The following is a 17,851-nucleotide window of genomic DNA, read 5'->3' as shown; positions in this document are numbered from 1 at the left end:
CTATTCCTTTCATAAAAGTACTTTTTATGATTATTTGGATAGTTGATATATGAATATATCCTATCTTCTGTCTTTTTTCTAACGATAGATGTTTTAATCTGCTATTAATTTGTTCACTATCAATTAAGGATATTACAACAGATCCGTTTGTTGATTCCATTGGTATAGCAACCTCTCCTACCATCATTCCATATTTTAGTATGTTTTCTCTGGATAATTTTTCTTTTATCAAGGAAAAAATACTTTTTTGTTTGAAATTTTCTTCAGGTTTTAAGGTAAAATCTACCTTTTCTATATGATCTATTAATACATCTGCTACAAAACCAGATGAATTTTCTCTTATCATACTATATTCCATTATGAAATGTAAAATTATAAAATATTTAAAATCATACCTGACTTTGTCTTGGATTTTTGATGGTTCTGATCTTTCGATCCTTTGGAATTTGAAATAATCTTTCGATTATTGATATTGAAACTAAAAATCTTTCGATTTGGTTATGACAACTTCAAATCCTACGAAGTCCTTTCCCACAATATGTTTCTCAAACTAAAGGTACTTACTTCATTGATTTTTGTTGTAATTTACAAGTGAGCATCGAGGCTCTTATTTATAGAAGGAAAGGACTTACAAGTGGTTCACCTGTCCTTATCCATGACAGCAAAAAAGAAAAACAATTGAAACACGCAAAGAAAAAGAAAACGCATTATCACCTAAAGTGATAAGATTCTTATCTCTAAGTGGTCCCCATCTGACTCAGATGATAAGGTTCCACTATTACATCATGACTTCTACATGACACGTATCTAGGCTTTTTCTGTAGCTTTATCTCTTGCTGCTGAAGTTGTCGGTATTTTGGTTTCTTCTGCCGACACTTTGTCTTTTGCACACCATTTACAGATATGCCCTTTGTAGGTTGAGAAGTATTGACAACATTCCTGTTGTACTTCGTCTGGAATTCTATGGAGACCATTTTCGAATCCTGAGAATAATTCTTCAAATTGAAGTGTTTGTTTGAGGTGCTCTGTAGAGACCTTTTTCTTTGAGTCACAGACCATGAAACAATAATCTGAGACATATAAGACTTTATAATTGGTGATGGATGACCCATATTTGATTAGATAATCGTAAAAACGTTTCATTTGTTGAACAAATGAGGTTAATGTCCATCCAACACTTGTTGCATTTGGTTCTAGATAGGTTTTGTTTGAAATACCTATCTTTATAGCTGTTCTTGGTCTTACAGCCATCTGGTTATTTTCTTCTTCGAACCATGGATATGTTTGTTCGAATTGGAGAAATATTTCTCTTCCTTTGGCAAGGAAGTCATTAAATCTTTTTGCTGTATCACCGATCTCTTTTGGAAGATCAGCAAGTTCTTGAAATCTATAACCTTCTTTTTCCTCAAGATATACAGTCTTGAGCATTCCATAGTCATAGAATTCTTTAAGTAATTCCTTGGATATTCCTGGAACTGTATTGGCTTTTACCCCATGTTTGGTATTAACTGGATAAAAACATTCAATTGCTAGTTCTTCCTTGAAGTTGGCTAGCCATCTCCACTTTCCCATGAAATCATCAATGGTCTTTATCTTATTTTTTTCTTTTTGGAGGTTTATAATTGATCCTACTGAAACCTTCTTTTTAGATTCCATTTTTGATGGTTGGCCAATATCTTTTGCTATAGCCATTTCCTTGTAGGAGGCCTTGTAAGCTTCTTTTGCTTCTTCCATTGTTGGATAAGCTTTGTGTCTGACATTTTTGCCATTAATGTGGAGGCTTGCAATTGCCCAGTTGTTGTAGATGCCTTTCATTGGACCATCAAAGATGACATACACCTTCTTTGCTGGTTGTAGGTCGGCAACATCGCTTGGCTGGTCTGAACCATTTTTTGACTCCTCATCTTCTTGTTCGACTTTGTCAGCCCATGACTTTTTTGTATCTTCTTCTGGCATAGAGCCTGCTGAGGATGTTGATGAAAAACTTTGTTGTTCATTCAAAGTCTTTTTTGTTGGTTCTTCTGTTATTGTTGTTGTTGCTGTTGGAGCTTCAACATTTATGATCTTGGTTAGACTTTCGATCATTTTAACCATCTCCCCCCTCTCTGAAGAGAGTTGTTTTAGCTTTTGGCTATGAATTTCAATCTGTTCATCTTTTTGCTTTAAGCTATTGTAGAGAACCTTTAGAGCTTGCTCCATTCTCTTGTCAGAGTATCTGCAAAACAATTGTTTTCTGATTTTATTAGTTGAATGTAAGGATAGAATTGTTGGATACGCATTTGCCATCTAACAAGTCTTCCTTGTTTATGATCAACTTTTAAATTGTAGCGCCAAAATCCGCTAGCATAAGTTGAATCTGTTCGTAATAAAAATCTTGATGGAATTAAATCCATTCTCCATTTTTCTAAAACATTTAAACAAGAAAGAGTTTCTTTCTCATTGATATGATATCTTGTTTCAGCATCTTTAAAAGAACCTGAAACATACTTGCATAAGACAAGATCTTTATCCTTAATTCGGATGTTATTGCTTGAATAATCAAGTTTTGAATCAGTTGAAACTGATGTTTTATCTGATCGCCCATTAGGGATATCTGATTTTAACTGTGGGGTTGCGCCCACAATGGTATAGGATTGTTGTGGGGTTTCATCCTCAACATATCCATTGAGATTTAATCCCAATTTTTGTTTACCATTAGGTAGAGCTCTCATGACTCCGGCCCATGTAAACTGATTTGCATCAACATTTACAACCAAAAAATCATTTTCTGTTGGGTTGTATAGTTGTGGTAAAACTTTTAATTTTTCTTTTAAAGATTTTACAGCCTCAGTATCTTTTTGTGTCCATGACCATGGCACTTTTTCAGATATCTTCTTCTGTAAAACTTTTCTATCATTTGCTAAATCTTGGAGAAATCCTTCATTAGCAATATAATTTAAACATCCCAAAAATCTTTGGATTTGTTTTCTATCCGCTAATTGATTGGGAAAAAGTAAAAATTTTTCTTGAACATGCGGTGATAAATCGAGTTTTCCTCCTTCTCTTATGATAAGACCAAGGAATTCGATTTCTTGTTTCAAAAGTATTGACTTTTTTCTAGATAGAACAATTCCTCTATCTTTTATTCTGTTTAAAACAGTAGTAACATCTTTGATATGTTGTTCTTTACTTCCTTTAGTAAAGATTAATATATCATCGATATATACAAAACAAATATGATCAAGACCTTTAAGAGTATTGTCCATAAATCTTTGATATATTGATGGTGCTTGTTTTAAACCAAATGGTAAAACATTCCATTCAAAATGTCCTTCTGGGCAACTGAAAGCTGTTAAAGGTTTAGTTTCTTCTGATAACCTTAACTGCCAATATCCAGATTTTGCATCTAAAGATGAAAACCAATTACATCCTCTTATTTTTTCAAAAACGTAATCTTTTCTTGGTAACTTATATGAGTCACTTATAGTTGCCTCATTAAGTTTTTTATAATTAATCACCATTCGAGCTTTTCCTCTTTTTATCTCATTATGTTTTCTGACATAAAAAGCTGGCGCTGAATGTGGACTAATTGAAGGACTTATTAATCCTTTCTCTAATAGTTCTGTTATTTCTTTTTTAAATTCTTCCTTATCTTCTCCTGAATAAGGGATTTTGTATAGTGCTTTAACTTCCTTTTTAGGATCCTTAAGTTTTATAACAATTAAATCTTGTATTTTATTTATTATAGTATCTAATGGATTTTCAGAACAAACTTGATCTAGATGATGTTCTAGATTTTGTTCAGTTGTTAAGTAAAACTTTCTTTTATCCCACATACATCTAAGTATGTTAAGATTTTCTGAAATTGCCTTTAAAATTTCATTTTTTGTTATAATGTTTGTTGTAACAAATTCACTTTCTTTTGGATTATTGACATCAAACCAATTTAATGTTATAGTGTCAGTTTTTTGAATAAAAGGATTATATAACTTTAAAAAGTTATTTCCTATTATCAAATCTATTCCAGAGTCATGTTCATAAATTGATTTTACATAGAAGTATCTATGTTCAATTTTAATAAAAACATGTTTTAGAACAAACCATATTTGGTGTTTTTTCTTATCAGCAAAGATAATTTCTTTTGGTTTTTGTAGTCTAATCCATCCTTCCTTAATTATGGATTTTCTACCAAAACATAAAGTAGCACCCGTATCAATGTAACCCATAATTTTCTTTTTATTCAGTGTTACCTGGATAAATGTTGCATTAGGATTTCCATTTTTTAAAATTTTTCTACTCATTCTTCAATTTCTTCTTCGGTAGTATATTCAAAAATACTACTTTCGTCAGAATCTATATCTGATTCTATTGGTTCAAAACCTTCTTCCCAAATTAATTTCAAGGTTTCTTTTTTAGAATCTTTCTTTTTAGGACATTCATTTGCATAATGTCCTTCTTCATTACACAACCAACATGTGCATGTTTTCTTTCCTTTAGGACATGAATTCTTTTTAGGATATTTTTTATTTCTCCTAAAATATTTTTGTTTATTGAATTTTTTTGGAAATTTCTTTTTCCTTCTATATTCAGAACGATCAATTTTTCTAAAAACTTTTTTCTTTTTCTTTCTTCTAGGTTTACTACAACCATAGTTTCCTACTTTGTTTTGAATTCTATCACAGCAAACATTTATTTTTGCTTCTCTTTTAGCAGTTTTTTCCATGCATTTTTCGGATATCCATTTTCTTAAAGCAGTTATTCTTGTTCCTAGAGTATCGTCTAGTCCTACGATTACTTCTAAGTGTTCTTGGATTATTTTTTCCATTATTGTTCCAACAGATGATGGGAGTTTATTGTAGAATAATCCTAAAAGATTATATTGTAATCTCTTTTGTGGAGATATTGCATAATAGTATTTGCTAAATTCACATATAAATGGTTCAACATAACACATATCACAAATTCTTAGATTAAAGATCCTATGGATGTTTGTATTCATTAGGTCTGCTTCTGCTTCTGGTGCATCAAAGCCTACGAATTCTTTTTTCAGAATTGAATAAACATGATTTATTACTTCTTCGGTTGTTGATGGAAGTTCTGAGTCTGATTGTTCAGACATAAAACTCCAAGCATTACCTATGGTTTTAGTTTTTAAGTAGTTGAAAATACTCTTTGGACTTAGTTTCCCAAGTGTAGGGTCTAATTGGATTGTTACCATGTGATCATGGTACCAACTTCTTAGTTCCTTTTTAGTATCTTCACTACAATCAATGTTTAAAACATTATCTTCTTTGTGACGATTTATTGTAGGTATATATTTAGATGGTATTTGTTTGAATTTTCTTTCATCCATTTTATTTTGAATGATTTGTTGATCAATAAATCTTTCACTATCCTCTTGACGTCCTCTTTTACGTCCCATTTCTGATGACTCTGGTTGCTCATTGGTTTTCACAAGCCCTACTTGTGGTTCTTCTTCCATACTGAAAGAACTTTCTGATCCAAAGTCGTAAACAAACTTGTTTTCATCATCAGATTCTTCGGTTATTTGGTTTTTTCTATTAATGTCTAGGGAAGCCATTAATGTTTGTAATTCATTTAGCTGGTTAGCTATCTCTTCTTCTGTTTCGTCCATATTAAGGTAACGGCGCGAAAAAGTTAATTTCTTTTCCTGATTTTTCAATATTTTCTGAAATTTCTACCATATCTCCCCCTTCTTTTTTGACAAAAGTTTGTAATTCTTCTAGGGTTAGACATTTATCTCTTATGGGTAAGAGTTTTAATAGATCGATCAAATCATCTATTTTAACACAAAGTTTCTCATCTAACAATTTTTGGTTTTCTTCTAAGTTAGATAATTTTTCATTGAGTTTTTCTTCAAACTCTTTTTCTAGTAGGACTTCTACTATTTTATCTAACTGTTTCTGAAGTACTGTTAGATTTTCAAAAATATCTTGTATATTTTCACTTACACCTTTACTAGCCATGTATAAACTTTTGTATTTTAAGGCTTAAAAGATTTGCAAAATTTTCATACTCCCAGTATGTAGTGTAATTATCTTCAAATATTAGGAACCAATATGCCGTTTCTCTTAACCAATTAATTTGGTTTCTCATTCTAATTATATTATTATAATTAGGTTCTAATATAAATGGTTGAGGTATTATTTTTCCAAATGGATTAATAAGACCATCCATGATTTATTTGACTAGTTTTTGAAGATTTTTTCTTAACGAATCAGCTAATTCTATATTTTCTTTAAAGAGAAAATAATCAAAATCTTCTTTTAGATAATATCGAGCTGTTTCTTCGCACCATTTAATTTGTGCTTTCACCTGAATAATATCTTGATAATTTGGATCTAAAATAAATGGTAGTAAAATCATTTTTCCTTTTGGATTTATTTTATATATTCTTAACCTTCTAAGTCGTTTTTTGTAAAAGCTGGTTTTAAAAGATTTTGTCATGTGTCAAAATTTTATTGGTCAAAGTCACAAAGTTACCAAGTGCCAAAGTCACTGAATCCGCTTCCCAAATGAACATTGAATAAAGCTGAATCATTCTATCACAAATCTACGTTGAGATTAACTACTTGTGTAAAACTGCATGAAACAACTACAAGAGTCGAACTTGATCTTAAGATATGAGTCGAGTCAAATTTAGATTGGTTCAAACTTTAAAATAAATTGGTTAAATTCAAGTTGTTTATTTGAATTACATAACTCAAAAATTGATTTTGTTTTATAAAATTAATGTTAATGTTTTTTCTTTTAGATTTTTAACCTTTCATCTTTTTCAAAAAGACAAAAAATAAAATAAAGCTATCCCAAATGTACTTAATATATAATAGTTGCATTACATTTGACCATTTCTCATACATTAAGAAAAGATGATAAAACTGAGCAAAAAATTTACTATTTTTTTCAACGATTTATAGGTAAAATAATTTTTACTAGATTTTATTTACGTTGCAACCGAACTTCAAATTACTAGAATTCAAGTGAATAAATGGGTGTGCGGAATTCGAACCCCAATATTTTTTAAACAATTAACAATGATTTCTTAAAAAAACAATTAACAATGATTTTTAAGCTAAATCATATGCAAATGTTGATCATAAATATAAACTTTTTGGTTTTAGTCCATGTTTTTTTTTATCCTTATTGTTTTCTTTTAGTCTTTACATTAATAATTCTTTATTGGCTCCGGTCCTTATCATATGTAGAATTGTTTATTTATTTTAGTCCCTTTTAAAAAAGGACCCCATTGTAAATGTCTTGGACCCAACTAACAACAAAGATTCACTAAAAAAATACTTTCGGACATGAGATTGGCCTAATCATGGTGTTAAAACTTTTAAATAGTTTCTATTTTTTTTTAAGATTGGCCTAATCATGGTGTTAAAACTTTTAAATAGTTTCTATTTTTTTTATGAGCAAAAATTAAATGGTTTCTATTCTTAGCACTCATCATTATTATTTATAAATAATAATTATAATAAAGTTTCGACAATGTATTTAAGTCTTGGATCAGGTTATAATGCCGATATTATTAGGTTTAACACAGTTACATTTGTTGAAAATCAGAATAACATTGTTGTATTGTATGTGTTAGTTTTAAGTCATATTTACCGCTTCATCTAGAGACCAAACAAAAAATTCCCATATTTTAATCAATCAAAGTAAAGTGAGTATAAGTTGTTTGTGTATCTGGAATGTATTCCGTCCGTTTCAAAATGAGTGTCGCTTTAGCCAAAATAATTTGTTTCAATATGAATGTCGCTTTAAATTTCCAATACAACTTTAATTTTTTTCTTCCAACTTTACCCTCTCCAACTTTTCTCTCACACAATTTTCAATGCAACTTTAAGTTTGCCTTTTTCTTATAAAGTAAGGGTAGTTTAGTAAAAGTGTTATGTCTAATGATTATTTCATTCCAGTGCAATTGGCTAAAAAAAAAAAAAGTTTCATTAAGTTTAGTCCCTATAATCATAGCTCATTTGATATAACAATGTATTGGAATATGAAAATGTTAACTAGTGTTTTTGGGGACCTGGATTCCCTGCTGCAAAAACAGCACACAGTTTCACACTGTAGTGAATCTGGACCATTCATTTGTGATCCGACGGTTCAGATTATAAAATCAATTTACACAGTAAAGGAATCTCAACCGTTGATCAGAGATTGTATGGCCAAGATCTGTTGCAGCATCCTGCTGTAACAGCGTTGAATCCAAATCCTGTTTTTGGACATCAGGTTAAATGTTGTTTTCAATGCAAAACTTATATTTATTGTTTCCTTAACTAGTGTTATAGGGGTACTAGTTAGCATGATCCATTAAAATATGTAGGAAACTGAGTTTGAACTTCAGACTCTCAACTTATTCACTATAACAAAAAAAAAAAAATTGTAACTATTATACTACTTGACCCAGGAAAAACAAAGTTTAGGCGACTCACCTACAAATCACTCACCGAGACACTTATAGAAATATATTTCATCGAGGTTTCAAGCTTCAAAATCCAAAAGAATTAATAATTTATGGAAGAATTAATGTATTGAATACCCTCCTTAAATGTGGTATATTTCTTTCAATCAATTCCGTTAGTATTTTTTTTCTTTTCAGTTTTTATTTGACAAAAAATCATGGAACTCCTACCATTATTCAGATCACCTCCTACCAATTTTGAAAAAAAGAATAAAAGAGAAATGAGTCCGAGTTTGTTTCATCTATTGTTCTTTTATATAGATACGTGAGACCTATTTTAACAAACGGATCTCAATAATTTTGCTAAAAAAAAACGGATATCAATAATAGGTTTCACTAGTTTTAATCTATCACTTGTGTTTATCTCTCTAAAAAACGAACAATAAGTAATAAGTAGAGTAAGATAAATAGAATAAACTCAAACTCAAATAAAATCAACATCAAATAATGATACATCATTCATCTCATATTTTGTTTATTTAATACTTGATGAAAATGTAATTTTTTTTTTGTAAAGCATGTAAGAATTTTCTAAACTATATCAAGCTACTAATTATTTTTTTGAGAGGATCAAAATACAAATAATTCTTAAAAAAACAACTACTGATGATGACTACTTGTGCCAAAAAAACTAATAATTCTCTAAAAAAATAAGTTTGTAGAATTCTAATTCAAAAATAGTACAATATCTGTTCCAAAATACATGTCGCAATTAACCACTGTACACATGCCAATACACAACTTTGATCATTAATATCTTTAATTAAATATAATACAAAATTATAAAAATTTGATATTTTGAAAATATTCATTGAAACAAATCAAACAACATCTTACATGCATACATTTGTTTAATTATATATAATAAAAAATTATAAAAATTTGATATTTTAAAAATATTCATCGAAACAAATCAAACAACGTCTTTCATGCTAACATTTGTATCTATATATTAGTTAAAAAATATGGTATAAGCAAGTTATGTGAATAGTGCACATGTTAAAATTACGATGTGTATTTTGAATGGAGGGAGTATTTTTTTTTTTTTTAAACGATAATAACAACAAAACACAAGTTTAATGTCATGATCATAAAAAATTGCCTATAATTTTGTCAATGATTGATATTGGAACGCGGTCATCTAACTATAAATAACCATTATCACCCCACACTCTTTTCACACCTTTCAAGTTCATTTCAATCATCTTCTTATAACTCTTTCTATGAATCATTTAACAATGATGAGATCTGGTTTTCTTTTGATTGTATCAATGCTGGTTCTCAGCATTTCTTTATCATTTGCATACAAGTTTAATGTTGGTGGCAATCATGGTTGGGCAGTCAAAAGCTCACCAAACCACTACAACATGTGGGCTAGCAGAACTAGGTTTCGAATCAACGACACTCTTTGTAAGTTCAATCCATTTCTTTTTTCTTTTTTTCATCTCTCAAAATCAAAACTTCTGATACATCATATAATTCCTATTAAAATTTTGTTTTCTTACCAGAGAACCGAAATTTATGTATAATATTCAATATCAAATCAAAAACTTCTTGCATATTCAATATCAAATTAAAAACTTCTTGCATGGTGTATGGTTTTTGGAGTGGTTGTCTTGATTTTTTTCTGCTATTTTTCCTGTTATTTGTGACAGCTTATGGTTCGATCAGTTTGAGTTTGAGGTGGTTTAGTGTGAATGTATTTTGGCTTCATTGTTCCTATTTGCGGTTGAATACTTTATGGTTTGAAGTTTTTTAATAAATTTTTCCTTTATAGAATAGATAAAAATAAATATTTTGTCGGATAAAATACATAATATAGGATAAATACATTTTTAATTGTTACAATCATATTGGATCTTTTCATAAAAAATAAATAAATATTGGGTCTTATTTTTTTGTCTATTATCCAGTTTTGAGAGCCTTTCTTTAGCAATTTAGTTTTGTAATTTTAATACACAGACTAAAATGTATGTACAATGACCATAAACAAAATATTTAGAATTTATTGAAATTAAAATTCATATTTGATTCTAACAATTATTATAAGTGATAATTCTTGTTTCACATCTCATAATGGTGTCTTTTGGCCTGCAGTTTTCAAATATAACAAAGGACTTGATTCAGTGTTGGTGGTAAACAAACAAGACTATGATTCATGCAACACAAAAAATCCAATCTACAAGATGGACGGTGGAGATTCAATTTATAAATTTAAAAAATCAGCTCCCTTTTACTTCATTAGTGGAAACCCTGAGAATTGTCAAAAAGGTGAAAAGTTTAAGGTTGTCGTTTTCAATCCACACCACCACAAACATCATGGTCCATCATTATCTCCAGCGGTTGCACCAGTACACTCCCCATCACCATCTCCCTTGCCGAATTCTCCGGCACCCAGTGCTGCTGCCATCTGGAATGCTCCTTCACCAAGTTTGACTGCTCCGACACACTCGCCAGCAAAATCACCGGCTTGGAATGCTCCTTCACCAAGCCGGACTGCTCTGACACACTCTCCAACACAATCACCTGCTTCACCAGCATGGAATGCTCCTTCACCAAGCCGGACTGCTCCGACACTCTCTCCAACACAATCACCTGCTTGGAATGCTCCCTCGCCAAGCCGAACTGCTCCGACACTCTCTCCAACACAATCACTTGCTTGGAATGCTCCCTCGCCAAGTTGGACTACTCCGACACAGTCTCAAGCACAATCACCTACTTGGAATGCCCCGTCACCAAGTTGGACAGCTCCAACACACTCTCCAACACCATCAGCGGCTTGGAATGCTCCTTCATCAAGTGTGACTGCTCCAACACACTCTCCAACATCATCACCGACTTGGAATGCTCCTTCATCATACAAGGATGATGATGTTGATGATGAAGATGATAGTGAATGAGAGTGGTTTTATTTCTAGCATTTTAATTATCTCTAATAATGTTTGAATAAATAATCTATTTGATTAATCTATAACATGCATACTTGCGACGGATTCTATAAGTTTTCTCTATCCACATGGCATTCATGTAATCACCGTCTCTTCTCCTTAACTTAATAATAATAAACGCTCTCATTTCATAAACAAACGAATAATCACATTTATTCCATAACCAATTTAGCATAATAGTTTTTTTTTTGGTGGTGAAAAGAACTAGCATAATACTAGTTTAATCACATTTCATAAGCATAATAGTTTTTTTTTTTGTGGTGAAAAGAACTAGCATGATACTAGTTTAATCACATTTCATAAACATGTCAATTCATAAATGTAATAACTGTAATTATAATTGTAATTGCAAATGAAAATAAATTATAACCGATTCAGTGCTTTAATTTAGAAAAAATTCGACGTTAGTGCTTTAATTTTTGTAAACAATTAATCAGAGATATTTATTATTATTATGATTTTGGTGTTAACCTTTCTGTTCTTGAAGGAAGAAATTTTGTTAATCTGGAGTTAAATCATCATGACATAAATATAACCTTATCAATCAATTCTAGTAATTGCTTTCATCGAGGAAATGAAATCGTGTGTAAGTTTTACTGTACCACCTTTTTTAGATAGTTTTTAAAATAATTTATAAATATTTATTATTTTGGTAGTAAAATAATTTATAAATATTTATTAGTCATGATTAAATTGAATGCTAAAAAAGTGTTACACAATTGCATATTTTTTATGGTGCATACATTCTAATTTATTACTTATCATTTTTTTTTTTGACGTTTACTTATCATTTGTATTGAAGTAACTACCAGAAATTAATTAAAAATAAAAAATGAAGAGAACTACCAATACATTTTTTCTATATAAAGCACACAAATATAGTACATTACTAGTGTATTTATTTTGCCTAACCTTTTCAACTTCTGCGTGCAACTTACGCCTTGTTTAACAATGGCACTAGATGAATTTTGATATTATACTGAAATGATCTATATTGATTTTATATATTTTACACAAATATGAAAACAATTTCTATATATTGATTTGCAACGTGATTGTGTGTGTATACATGCTACGGTGCATGACTTTTATATATAAGTTTCAGAAGGAAATACAATAGGCGAATGTGTACACCTAATGAAGAAAAGGTATATATTATTTTGGTTTTGTTGATTGTAAAATAAAAAACTGTAACTCCTGCCATTTTTTTAGATCATACCTCCTACCAATTTTGAAAGAAAAAGAAAAAAGCAATGAGTCTGGTTTGTTTCATCTATTGTTCATTTATATAGATCGGCGAAACCTATTTTATTAAACGGATCTCACTAATAAGTTTCACTAGTTTTAATCTATCACTTGTGTTTATCCGTCTAAAAAACGAACAATAAGTAGAGTAAAATAAATAGAGTAAACTCAAATTCAAAGAAAATCAACATCAAATAATGATACATCATGTATCTCATTTTTTTTTTATTTAATACTTGATACAAAATGTAATTTTTTTTTTACAGCATGTAATGAATTTTCTAACCTATATCAAGCTACTAATATTTTTTTTTTGAGAGGATCAAAATACTAATAATTATTTTTTGTAAAAAAAGACAAATAATTCTTAAAAAAAACTACTGATAATGACTACTAGCTATGCCAAAAAAAAAACTAATAATTCTCTAAAAAATTTAGTTTGTAGAGTTATAATTCAAAAGCAGTATATTTTTAAAACGATAATAAGTAACAACAACAAAACACAAGTTTAATGTCATGATCATAAAAAATTACCTATAATTTTGTCAATTGATATCGTAACGCGGTCATCTAACTATAAATAACCATTATCACCCCACACTCTTTTCCCACCTTTCAAGTTCATTTCAATCATCTTCTTACAACTCTTTCTCTGAATCATTTAACAATGATGAGATCCGATATTCTTTATCATCTGCATGTAAGTTATTTCATAAAGAACAAAAGAAATAACTACTTAAACAGCGGAAACTTAAATTAAAGGATCAAGGCATACCTCCAGCCATTGCTCCTGCTTGAAGAAGTTGAGGCTCTTCTAAACCTTCCACAATCTCACTTTGATGGTGTAAGTCTTCTGAATAGAGATGTTAGGCTTAGGGAACCAAAACAAATGAACTGCACTCCTTTATATAACTTCTGCCATCAAGAAGTTACTGAACGTGCAAAACAAAACTGCTCCTCCACTCACTCATAATGGGCAGTTACTAAATTTAAGGGAAAGAATAAAGACCATTTTCTGATTAATGGATAATTACCACTATGTGCACTTAGTGGGTAATTACCACTTATTTATTTAAATAAATAAATAACTTAATTAGGGAAAAATCCAACATTCTCCCACTTGGTCGACACATTCTTTCACATACAATAATAAGAAACAAAAACACACGGATCATAGCGACAGGTCCTCTTTAATTGAGTATTATCTTCTATGTATCACAATGTATTATGTCTCTAACCAAATCATATAACTTAATGAATAAACTCATATCATTTATGTTTATTCTGGTTCCAAACTTAATTGATATTTCTCAAAATTAAATGTATACACTTTAGAGATCAAATATGAGAAAATATCATACATAGAGTTTCAAAAAACTAAAATCGTTCTTACAACGAAAATCAGATATGGGAACCAAGTCCCATACTTTCTACATGATCCTTAAATTTTGACGGTGGCATGCCTTTAGTCAACGGATCAGCAATCATAAATTCAGTGCTAATATGCTCAATAACAATTGTTTGATCTTTAACGCGTTCTCTTATGGCTAAGTACTTAATGTCGATATGCTTACTTCGACTTCCACTTTTATTATTCTTAGCCATAAAAACAGCAGCTGAATTGTCACAGTACATCTTTAGTGGTCTAGAAATTGAATCCACAATTTTCAACCCATAAATGAAACTCTTCATCCATACACCATGTGATGTAGCCTCAAAACAAGATACGAACTCAGCTTCCATTGTGGAAGTGGCGATCAAGATTTGCTTTGCGCTTTTCCAAGAAACAGCCCCGCCGGCTAACATAAAAATGTAACCGGATGTTGATTTTCTTGAATCAACGCAACCAGCAAAGTCTGAATCAGAGTAACCTTTGACCTCTAAATCTTCAGTTCGCCTATACATAAGCATGTAGTCTTTGGTTCCTTTAAGGTACCTCATCACTTTCTTTACAGCTTTCCAGTGTTCCATACCTGGATTACTCTGATATCTGCCTAAAATTCCAATAGCTAATGCAATGTCAGGCCGTGTGCAAACCTGAGCATACATTAGGCTTCCAACAGCAGAAGCATATGGAATATTAAGCATTTGTTCCCTTTCAAAGTCGTTCTTCGGGCATTGTTCCAAATGGAACCTATCACCCTTCACAATAGGTGCTACACTTGGTGAACAATCTTTCATCCGAAACCTCTCTAAGACCTTATTGATATAAGCCTCTTGTGACAAGCCCAGAATTCTACGAACTCTGTCTCTTTGAATCTTAATGCCAATGACATAAGAAGCGTCACCCATATCCTTCATATCAAAACTCTTAGAGAGAAATTGTTTCACCTCATAAAGTAAACCTTTATCATTGGTAGCAAGTAAAATATCATCCACATACAAAATAAGGAAACAAATTTTACTCCCACTGACCTTCTGGCATATACATTGTTCCATAATGTTCTCTACAAATCCAAAAGAAGAGATGACATCATGAAATTTTAAATGCCATTGACGGGAAGCTTGTTTGAGTCCATAAATGGATTTCTTAAGCTTGCATACCAAATGCTCATCACCACTAGAAGAAAATCCTTCTGGTTGTTTCATGTAAACCTCTTCTTCTAGATCTCCATTCAAAAATGCAGTTTTCACATCCATTTGATGTAGTTCTAAGTCAAAATAAGAAACTAATGCTAAGATGATGCGAAGAGAATCCTTCTTAGATACAGGGGAAAAAGTCTCCTTGTAATCTATTCCTTCCTTTTGAGTGAATCCTTTGGCAACGAGTCTAGCTTTATATCTCTCAATGTTGCCTAATGAGTCTTTATTTGTCTTAAAGACCCATTTACAACCAATGGCTTTTAAACCATTAGGCAACTCGACAAGATCCCAGACTCCATTAGATGCCATTGAATTCATCTCATCTATCATAGCATCATACCATAAATTCGACTCTCTAGAACTCATGGCTTGTGAAAACGTTTCAGGATCATTTTCAGCACCAATATTATAGTCCGATTTTTGTAAATATACAACATAGTTATTAGGTATAGCTGACCTTCTCTCTCTAGTAGATTTCCTTAATGTTGGTTCAACATTTTCCTGAGGATCATGTTGCTCAACTATTTGTTCAAAAATTCCTGGAAATTCTTGAACATCTTTATTTACTAGATTATTATCGGCCGCTTGTGGAACTTCAATGACTGATTGTCTAATACCCATTTGATCTTGAGGGGAACTCTGAATGACAATCAATCTGTCACTTGAAGTGGACGGTTCAACATCAATTTGACTTTTATCAGAACCAGTGTCCTGGAATTGATTGCTCCCACTAATCAAGTCATTTTCAAGAAACTTTGCATTTCTTGATTCCACAATCCTAGTGCTATGAGATGGACAATAGAACCTATACCCTTTAGAATTTTCGGCATATCCAATGAAATACCCATTTATAGTTCTAGGGTCTAGTTTCTTTTCTTGTGGATTGTAAACTCTTACTTCAGACGGGCATCCCCAAACGCGTATATGACGCAAACTCGGTTTCCAACCTTTAAATAACTCAAACGGTGTCTTTGGGACAGCCTTGGTTGGAACACGGTTCAATATATACACTGCCGTTTTAAGAGCTTCAGTCCACAAGGACTTTGGAAGTTTTGAGTTGCTACGCATACTCCTAACCATGTCCATTAAAGTTCGGTTTCTTCTTTCGGACACCCCATTCTGGTCTGGAGAACCAGGCATGGTATATTGGGCAACAATCCCATTATCTTGAAGAAACTTCGCAAATGGACCCATGGCTTGTCCATCCTCAGTATATCTACCATAATATTCTCCACCTCTATCAGTTCTCACGATTTTAATTTGCTTTTCGCATTGTTTTTCTACTTTAGCCTTAAAAACTTTAAAGGCATCCAATGCTTCGTACTTATTATGAAGCAAGTAGACATGCATATATCGTGAGTAATCATCAATGAAAGAGATGAAGTATTTCGGACCTGGTATGTCCATATATGGACAACATATATCTGAATGTATGATTTCTAATATTTCAGAACTCCTCTTTGCACCTTTCTTATACTTGTTAGTCTTCTTTCCCTTAATGCAGTTTACACAAGTTTCAAAATCAGTGAAATCTAAAGTACCAAGTACTCCATCATTCACTAGTCTTTTGATTCTCTGAATAGAGATATGACCTAATCTCCGGTGCCACAAAATAGAGGATTCCTCATTTATAACACAACGTTTAGTTCCAGCGTGAACATGCATAACATTATTAGTGGCATTATTTTGTAAATTAATTGAGAAAAGACCATCAGATAATACACCATTTCCAACAAAATTAGATTTATAAAACAAATTGAAAGATGTATCATAAAAATTGAAAGAGTATCCCAAAGGTACAAGTCTTGAAATGGAAATTAAATTTCTAGAAAAACTAGGAACATAGAAAGTCTTTTCCAAATTTAAAACAAAGCCACTACTTTAAACTAAATTGCATGTTCCAACAGCCTCCACATGAGAACGCATCTTGCTTCCTGAATAGATGCCTTGCTCACTTGGAAGTGGTTTCCTTAGGCTTGTCATACCCTGCAAGGTATTCGAAACATGGATTGTAGAACCAGAATCAATCCACCATGTGTTATAAATAACATTAACCATATTAGACTCATAACAGATAAGTGAGATTGATTTACCTTTGTTTTCAAGCCATTTCTGAAACTTGGGGCAATCCTTCTTCATGTGTCCCTTCTTTTTACAAAAGAAACACTTGGATTCTTTCTTAATTCCACCTTGAGGTGGTATTTTGCCTTTCCCCTTATGTTTCGCTTGATTCATGTTCTTTCTTTCAGTTGCAACAAAAACACTCACGCTCTTTTCCATAGTCAACCTTCCTTCTTCTTGAACACACATGGTCAGGAGTTCATTAATTGACCATTTGTCCTTATGTGTGTTATAAGAAATCTTGAAAGGTCCATATTCAGGTGGAAGAGTGTTCAGAATGTAGTGCACAAGAAAAGAATCAGACATATCAACCTCAAGAGTCTTTAGCTGTGCTGCTAAGTCCCTCATTTGCATGATGTGCTCACGCACACCTTTCACAGTGATAAGCTTCATGGATGAAAATTTCATTATAAGGGTGCTAGCAAGTGTCTTATCTGATGTTTTGAATTGTTCATCAATATCCTTAAGCAATGCTTGGACATTATCA

At 31.5% G+C, this 17,851-nt stretch overlaps 1 protein-coding gene across 1 annotated transcript; it reads left to right on the top strand.

Annotated features, from left to right (window-relative positions):
* The first annotated feature begins 9,594 nt into the window (after positions 1–9,594).
* On the top strand, positions 9,595–11,456 carry LOC146911684 (uncharacterized). Its single transcript, XM_085727220.1, has 2 exons — positions 9,595–9,877; positions 10,565–11,456. Exons 1-2 carry the CDS (start codon positions 9,691–9,693, stop codon positions 11,365–11,367), a joined length of 990 nt encoding a protein of 329 aa, XP_085583346.1. The 5' UTR covers positions 9,595–9,690; the 3' UTR covers positions 11,368–11,456.
* Positions 11,457–17,851: the final 6,395 nt, after the last annotated feature.

The sequence above is a fragment of the Medicago sativa genome, chromosome 7, assembly GCF_051527215.1.
Source record: "Medicago sativa cultivar Bolivia chromosome 7, Bolivia_mono, whole genome shotgun sequence".
Classification (NCBI taxonomy): Eukaryota; Viridiplantae; Streptophyta; class Magnoliopsida; order Fabales; family Fabaceae; genus Medicago; species Medicago sativa.
The sequence above is the reverse complement of the archived record's forward strand: the minus strand, read 5'-3'. Positions and strand labels throughout refer to the sequence as shown.